Source organism: Coffea arabica, chromosome 5e (assembly GCF_036785885.1).
Source record: "Coffea arabica cultivar ET-39 chromosome 5e, Coffea Arabica ET-39 HiFi, whole genome shotgun sequence".
Lineage (NCBI taxonomy): Eukaryota > Viridiplantae > Streptophyta > Magnoliopsida > Gentianales > Rubiaceae > Coffea > Coffea arabica.
The window spans coordinates 2,710,137-2,719,273 of NC_092318.1; the positions used below are offsets into that span (position 1 = coordinate 2,710,137).

General features: G+C 39.0%; 1 protein-coding gene and 1 non-coding gene across 2 annotated transcripts; one reads left to right on the forward strand and one right to left on the reverse strand.

Annotated features, from left to right (window-relative positions):
- Positions 1-508: 508 nt before the first annotated feature.
- Positions 509-2,161, reverse strand: LOC140006820 (uncharacterized). Its single transcript, XM_072049474.1, has one exon. It carries the CDS (start codon positions 2,159-2,161, stop codon positions 509-511), a length of 1,653 nt encoding a protein of 550 aa, XP_071905575.1.
- Positions 2,162-2,291: 130 nt separating this feature from the next.
- Positions 2,292-2,398, forward strand: LOC113722777 (small nucleolar RNA R71). The gene has a single exon (XR_003456826.1). It is a non-coding gene; the product is annotated as a small nucleolar RNA R71 (small nucleolar RNA).
- The last annotated feature ends 6,739 nt before the right edge of the window (positions 2,399-9,137 follow it).

A 9,137-nucleotide genomic window follows, 5' to 3' on the forward strand; every position in this document is an offset into this window, starting at 1 on the left:
CCCTGACCACCGGGAAGGGAAAGCGAGACACTAAGGCGGAGGAGGGTGAGGCGGCTGCATGCACAAGGTGGTGTGGTGGCGGCAGACGCAAGGTGGAGTGGCGGCGACGGACGCAACACGAACAGGAAGGAGAAGACTGAAGCTAAAACAAAGTGAAAAGGGATTAGACAAGACAAGATAAAGAAAAAAAAAAGTAGAAAAGTGGGGCTAGGAAAATTTTTTTTTTCTTTTTGACTTTCGTTATCGGAAGGGTTGGAAGGCGTGGGCACGCCTTGGAAGTTATAGTCTTCTGACCGTCAATTCCAAAACTTCATTCCTTAGGTGTGACGACCTAACATGGGCATGTCTAACTGCCAGCTTCCTGCCAAAAAATAACAACCCACTAAATGACACTAACACTTAACAAAAACTTCAAAAATATAAGAAAACTAAAACAAAAGAAGCCTTGGGTTGCCTCCCAAGTAGCGCCTTTCTGTAATGTCTTTGGCTAGACACTATACACCGCTCTTCAGTCTGGATGTAATTCAATTTTCCTTCTAATCCGTGGCTCTCCTCCGGGATCCAAATAGCCATTGAATGCAACATTTTTCCTGAATTTTCTACCCATTTTCACCTCATGAATTGCTTCCATTCCATGATACTTGTTCGTAGCAATTTTGAATTTACCCCTACAAACAAACTCAGAGAATTCTTGCACAGAGGGATTAGTAGCATGAATAGCAAATACAGAATGAGAGTTAGCATGATGTTTAATTGTATCAAAAATATTAAAGTGGACTATTTCTCCATCAAATTCCATCGTGAGAGTACCCTTACTAACATCAATTTTAGTTTGGGCAGTACTCAAGAATGGCATCCCTAATATAATAGGTGATGGATTTGAGGTACTTCTATCATCCATGTAAAGCACATAAAAATCAGTAGGAAAAATTAATCCATCTACTTGCACTAAAACATCCTCAACTATCCCATCCGGATAAATACATGTACGATCAGCCAATTGAATTATTATCCCCATTTCTTTTAAAGGTCCTAAATTTAGGGAATCATAAATTGACTTAGGCATTACATTAATAGAAGCCCCTAAATCTATCATGGCATTTTTGATACTAGAATGGCCAATCTTACAAGGAATAGTAAACATACCTGGATCCCCGCATTTAGGTGGGAGTTTCCTTTGAAGTACAACTGATACATTCTCTCCTACCATTACTTTCTCATCACCCCTTAGCTTTCTTTTGTTAACGCACAAGTCTTTCAAGAACTTTGCGTACTTGGGTACCTGTTTGATCACGTCCAATAGGGGGATGTTTACTTGAATTTTGCGGAACACATCTAGGATTTCTTTTGCCTTTTCTGCCCTCTTTGTCTTTTCAAACCTGCAAGGAAAAGGAGCTAGATTAGATTTAATAGGGATCGAAGGAATAGATGCTACCTTAGGCTCTTCGCAAATGCGCCCTTCCTCTTCAATTCCCTTTTCTATCTCCTTCTCACGCTTGCTTTTCGAAATCGTCAACTTAGATCCCTCCACCTCTTTGCCACTCCTTAATGTCATGGTGCTTACATTCCTGGGATTTGCCTCGGGTTGTGATGGCAATTTCCCATAAACGTGGGACTCCAGGCGATTAATGGCAGTTGTCATTTGACTCATTTGAATCTCCATGTCTTTCATGCCTGATCTAGTTTCCTGCTGGAACTGAGCAGTACTCGTGGCCATGCTCTTAACAATATCCTCCAAAGAGCTTCCCGAATTTGAGGACGATGGTTGAGGCTTTTGTTGCCATGGTTGTTGAAACCCTGGTGGACGATTTGAAAATGAATTCTGGGGTCTATTACCATAGCTGAAATTGGGGTGATCTCCCCAACCGAGATTGTACGTGTTGGAGTATGGATCGTACTGCCTACGAGGCGCGGGTACGCCTCCAGCCATGTTCACTTGTTCAGCCCCATCCTCTTGCAACATAGGGCATGAATCAGTGGGATGGCCCACGTTCGTGCAGAATCCACAAACCTTTGCTTGGTGCACATTCCCCACAGCTAACTGTCGAACGAACGATGTTAGCTCCGATAGCTGTTGCTGAATGGACGATACCTCTACCTCGTTAACCCTACGGGTAGGGTTACTTTCACGGAAGCCAAATTGTTGGGAGTTATCTGCCATTGATTCAATGAGCAACCATGCTTCCCTTGGTGTCTTGTTTGCCAATGCTCCCCCACTCGCAGCATCGATGATGCTCCTATCGGATGCCTGGAGCCCCTCATAGAAATATTGGATCAATAGCTGTTCACTAATTTGATGCTGTGGGCATCTAGTACACAACTTATTGAACCTCTCCCAATAGTCATATAGGGATTCTCCAAGGTACTGCTTAATACTTCAAATCTCTTTTCTTAAACTTGCAGCTCGGGATGCAGGGAAGAATTTTTTCAAAAATTTCTTCTTAAGTTGGGCCCATGTGGTGATACTTCCTGCGGGTAGGTAGTATAGTCAATCCTTCGCCGCATCCGTGAGGGAAAAAGGGAAGGCTCTAAGTTTGATCTGCTCCTCAGTAATTCCTGGAGGCTTCATACTGGAGCATACCACATCGAATTCTTGGATGTGTTTATGGGGTTCCTCACCCGGGAGGCCATGAAACGTGGGCAATAGGTGAATTAACCCCGACTTCAATTCGAAGGAGGTATTCTCTGTTAGAACTAGAAATGTAATGCACAAAGGCTGTTGGGGCAATTTCGGAGCAGCCAACTCTCGTAGTGTTCTTGCATTCGCCATAGGGATGTCCTCTTGGCCTGTGTCACTTGAATTTTCACCACTCGAATCTGTTAACTCAATCTCAGGATCCAGTCCCTGAGATGCAGTGCTAGATTGCTCCTCTCTGAACTGTCTAGTCTCTTTCCTAGTTCGGCGCGCAGTCTTCTCTACTTCCGGATCGAAAATCAATTCACCTGTACGAGAAGAACGAGGCATAAACTAGAAAAATGCCAGACAAATTCAAAAAAAAATAATAATAACTTCGAAAGAAACAAAATTAACCAAAACACCGTTCCCCGGAAACGCCGCAAAAAATTGACAGGTGTCGAGCCTGTGCAATAATAATTACTAAAAAGTCCTAATTACCACCACAATTAATTATAGAATAAATCCGAGTACTGGAGCAGGGACCCTAGGTGTACAATGGGTTACTTGATTCACCCTGTTCCTGAAGAGTTTGCTTGATCCGATATACCGGAATTGTCTATAAAAATATTAAATTTGCATACAATGGCAAGTAGGGTCGATTCCACAGGGAACGGGTAGGAACTTGTTTCTTCCCAAGTCAATAGAATAAAATATGGGGGATAATTAATGGGATGAAAGTAAAAATGAAATAAATAAAATTCAAGAGCTAACTCTACAAGTTCAATTTACTAAAAATAGCAATTAATAAAATTCTACCCAAAGGATCAACTGCTCAGGCACGGTCCAATTATATGATCATCGATGCAAAGATATTTCGTTCATTCGTCACCAGGTTGGTTATAGCTATCAATAAGCTCTGACAACCAGTTTTTCCTTACTTTTTTGACAGCCAAGGTACTACCATTGACTGCTTCTCTAACCAGATAACAACCCTAGGTACGACCGTATGAATTTAATTATCCAATTGCATTAAAGTTAGAAGAATCCAACCCTAACCAATAAACACGCTAAGAGGGTTTATTTAACTTAGATCTTACGTTTCCCCAACATAAAGCCAATTATGGTGATTGCCACTAGGTATCAACTAAACGAACAATTACGGATTCAATTTAGTTAATGTGACAGTAGGCTATTAAATTAAATCAAATACCCGGCCGTTGATATTGTGAGAACCCGTAATTTTCTTAATTTCTAGGTTTTATTTTCTTTTAATTGCATGTTTTTCCACATTTTCTTTATTCGAAAAATTTTAAAAATAAATTTTATGAGTAAATATAGTTTTTAAATGATTTTTCTAGTATCGGTTAGTTTTTGAGAAATTAAGAGCGTATACCGGATGTGGGACCCGTTAGTGCGGAAAGTTCGGTAAAATTCGGCCAATTAGGTTAAGTTGTGTATATCGGGTTTAATTTATCAGGTGTGAAGAGATAATTAGAAGTTACCTAGAAGGATTATCATTGGAGAGACAAAAGGATAGAGTTGCATTAAATAAGGGTGACAAGTGTCAACTTGTGGTTTATGCTTGACTTTGACCATCTTACTTACCTTTACCAATTAACCAAAATTGACCAACAATTCATCATTTTCTTCATCCTTATGGCCGAACATCTTCAAGAGAAAAGGAAGGAAAAAGCTCTCCAATTTCTTGCTCCAATCTTGCTCAATCCAACAAACCAACCGATTAATCTTGAATTTTCTCCATAAAAACCCTTAGTTTAGTGATTGTAAGGTGATTAGTGAAGTGGTTTGGAAGACTAAGGTGCTAAGCTGTCTCCTTTCTTTGGTTGATAAGGTGAGTAGCTAAGGAACCTCTCTTTTCTTCTCAATAATGTGTAATTAGTGACTTATGTGAGATGAAGTGATGATATTAGGTGTTGTTTCATGATTTTTGGTAGAAATTGGTGAAGTTTTATATTTATTCATGATTTTTCTGTTTTCATATGATTAATATTGTGTGGCCATGGATGATGGTTGGGAATGGTTTAGAATGAAGTCTTAGGGTGTAAATTCTGGTTATTTGCGGAAAATTTCCGCTTTGAAAGGAAATTTCAGAAATTAGGGTTGCAATTGAACCCATTCTGCCCGGTACTGTTTTCCCTAGTTAGAGGCCGAATTAGCCTTGGGTTAAAACATGAAAGTTGTAGGGAATGATATTTTATAGATTCCTGCAAAATTTCAGGCCAATCGGAACAACGTAACCTGTGAAAAGACTGAAATACCCCTGCTACCCTGTTTCTGTCCGAACCTGGTAATCAGCTTTGGTAATTGGTTAATTTGATTGGGAATACTACTGATTTGGTTGTTGATGTCTTCTTACGAAATATAACCTGGTATCTTAGCTTTCGGATGGCTTTGAAATCACTTGAATTGGACTTTGGTAGCCTGAATTATGGTTATTTAACCAGAATGCGGTTCGTTAACCTATTTATACGGTTCTGGTTTGGTACATTGAACTTTTGACCCATATACATTGTAAACTGGACTGAGTGGTCTTCTTCAACATTGTATCTCTTTCTGTTAGTTTCGAAACGGTGTATATTGCACCTCCATCCAATAATTGTAGTGTCGGTTGTGTCCAATACGTTAAACGACATCAAAACTATTTTTGGGTTTTAGGGCTTAACTTTCATTTCCTGTCATTTTCCTAACTAAATTTTGTACTTGAATGACTTTGAGCCTATTGAACGGCTGTTGTGATGAATTTATATTGCGTATGACTTTGGGATTGATTGAGAAAAATAATGAAGTCATAAGTGGTTGGAAAAATAGGTAAATACAGAGGGCATGCTGCCCAAAATTTTAGCGCTACGCGATTCCTTCAATTGAGTTGATCTTAGTACAAATGAAGGGTTTTGGGGGTTGTTTGTAACCCTAGGACCAACTGTTATCTTTTGGCTCAAAAGTCATATTTTATTCTTTTATACTAGTACTTAACATGGAAAGACGTACGACATGTAGTCGAGCCTCACTTGTGCATTCCGTTTACTCGATTTTGGATGTGAAACCTTCAATTGGTTTACTTTGATGATTTTAGGGTTTCTTGGCGATTAAAGCCAATCTGAAGTGAAAACTTTTGAAGTATCTATACTTGAACCGGTGAGTGTACCACTCCCCTCATTTGTTACTTAACTTGAGTTCTGCCCTGCAATCTGTGATTTAAATGACTGCACTATCTGTTTATTCTGTTTGAGACGAGAGTGTACTTTATCACACTCGTTCTCTTGTCTGTCCATATGCCTATTTACTGTTAATCTGTTAACTGTATCTGAATCTGTTCGGACGTCGTTTGGAGGCTGGTATCCAACGACCCTTCTGTGACCTCTGAGCTCAACACCTGTGGCTAGTTACTCAAGTCGGGCCGGCAAGGGACTGGTCGATTAGATAACGAACCACGGTAGTCTGTTTCAGGAATCTTTGGGTATTGAGACCCTTAATTCCGGTATACTCGAGTATTACCACTTCTGTTCTGTTCGGCGTTCGGGCCCGGTAGGGGTATGTTTGGTGGACGGAAATTGGTGTAAAGTGGGGTCTACGGATATGTTGGTTCTATGTATGTTGACGGAGAGTCAACGGGTTCGGATCAAGTACTGCAAATGAAAATCTGACTCTTGAGAGCCACCTGTATCCTTTCCCTTTTAATCACTGTGTTTAACTGCTTTCCTTTATATCTGGTATATGTATCTGACTGGTTAACATGAAAGGCCATGATTTTATCCCTATATGATTGGTACCTCATTGAGCGTAAGCTCACCCCTTTCTGTTTCCTTTATTTTCCTTACAGGGAACCACTTTTGGGGACTATGATATTTTGAAGCACGAGTTGAGCTAGTTTTAATATCTTTTGTAAAGCTCCTCGATAGTTGGAAAAATCCTAAATGTATTTTGATCCAATTATCTTCCTTTTGTTTTATAAATTATAAACGTATGTGCATAACACTGTTTAACCCTGTTTATGTGTCCTTCTGAGTTGTATGACATGGCACCCACTATTCATCGACGGTTTTTTGATTTTCGTTTGGCTATTTTGCGATTTTGACTTGTTTGAGCGCGCTTTTATTCTCTCGGAACGTTTTAGATCGTGTTGAACTGCACCGTTAGTCCTGGCGAGAGTTGGGTAGGCAGTCCGCTAATCTCTTTGGTTCGCCTTAGGGGAAGGTGGGACTGTCACAGATATTCAATTAATAAAATACCCATGAACAATTAATTCAGGTAACGCACGAATAGCAACAAATTGGAAGAAATAATGAAGATTCGATTAGATCTCACAGATGTTATGGACCGCGCCCTCACGTCGACCTTTGGGTAGGAGGAGAATTTAGCCGCTTCTCATTATATCAGTCTTGCGCGATTTAATTGATTTCATCCACACAAACATCAAAGAATCTGGAACGATGAAGTAACGAAGAAAGAAAAAGTGAAAAGTCTTGCTTGTCTCTGCGTTGGAGTCTGTACTGAATCCGAAAGTTCAATGCCAAAACCAACGAAAATTATACAGATCCAAAGAAAAGCAAAAGAGTCAAAACGCAAAAGCCAAAAAGCAAGGGAAAAGTCTTGGATGTCTGGCCGAGAAGAGAAAAGGAAAAACTAAAGCTACCCTCTCAATTGGACGTGAATCAAGATTTCTATTTGCTGCCCAAAAAAAAAGCTAACGTCTGACACCCTAATTAAAACTAAAGCTCAGGTCTCTATTGCTCGTGAATCTGGCCCTTCTTATATCTTTAGTAGCCGCCGCAGGAGAAACCCACAAAAGGTCAAGGCCTTGTCTCAGGGGTCCGATCCCATGTGTCTGGTTCACGTGGACCACTTTTGGTTTCCTCATGTTAATCCCGCGGGTCCGTCCTTTTGATGTACCTCTTTCGTTCTCTGGCGTGGTCACGCCATGAAATAGAGAGTCTTCTGGAATTTTGCCTCGTGAAAGCACTTTTTACACCAATCACCTACAATTCATAGAAATATGAAATATGAGTAACATCTCAATACTTAGCACAGTAAGTAGCCAAAATTAGGATAAAATAACAGTGCAAAATGTGCTAAATAACTGCTCTATCATGGGATAAGGTTTCACTCGTATGTTTTGGTGTGAGAGAGTTGTAATAGCCACATACAAATTTGAGTGATAAACTTAGCCTCTCCTGAAGCTTGTTTGCTTTGGTCTGATGCTTCCTTGTTCAAATTGCTGGAAATTTTTAGTATCTTCTCTTGATACAAATTATACAGCTTTAAGAATAGTTACTATTTAACATATGATGCACTTAAAAGAATATTCGTTTTAGATAAATGCCCAACAAATTAAATCCAAACATGCAACTACAATAATGTGATATGTGTGCTTTCTAATGTGTGGTAATGCTTGGGGCGATTATTGTACTGACCTGACCTAAATTATGGGTCACTAATTTCCCACGTAGCCTAGCCTGATCTAAATAGGTTTGAAAGATATTTAGGTAGACTCAAAATTTTTTTTTTATAACCCGAAATATGCCCTGACTCGAACCCTTACGACCCGAGCCGGCACACCAAGCCGGAGAAGTGCGCCACGGACTTATAGCCACATCAAACCCTTAGGTAGACTCAATTTCCCAAAATACTAATGGACTTATAGCCACATCAATTTTCTTTATAATGTAATGCCAGTTATATCAGCATACATCACTTAATCAATGTAACTCACCAATTGATTACAAGGTCTATAGATAAACCTATAAATTAAACTTCTTTATTTTGTAGTGCATGATAAGCTGTTAATTAATTTCTAAGGGTTGCCCTTCAAGGCTGACAATTAGCAAGGTTGTGTTGAATATGTAATTGCCCAAGAAAGCTGACCAATGTTTGTGCAGATAATTGAACCAAGAACAACAATACCAAGATTAAAAAAAAAAGGCCAAGATTCTATACGTTTTTAAAGATGCACCATTAATTAATAAAATTGGGGTTGGCATCCTCCCTCTACTACGGGATTTGCCTTAAAAAGAAAGTTAAACCAAGCTTAATTATTAAATTAAGTTACTTATGTGGCAAGTTTTTTTGATTTGTTGGTTTAGTGAGTTGAAGAATTTAGAAGTTGAGCTTTAATACTAGGGTTTTGCTCACAAAACCAGGGCACAAAATTAGATGCTTTGTTGTTGACCATTAGAACTCAAAATTGTCTTAAGCTGTGTAGAGATTTAAAAGAATCATGTTGTTGTTTTTCTTTTTTTTTTGTGATTGTAATGGACAATAATAGTCAAACTAAATTAAGTTTATTATTGAACTTGAACTAATTACAATTCATTCCAAGAAATTAACACGAACATATGATTGAAATATTTTTGTCATCAAACCAAACAAATAAATTTGGATTAATTTTATATGCACTGTCAGTGTATACACTAACACGGTTAGATGGATAACACGTAAGCAAATTTTAAATTTTGCACATGTGTTATAGATCTAATGGTGATAGTGTATACACTGACAGTGT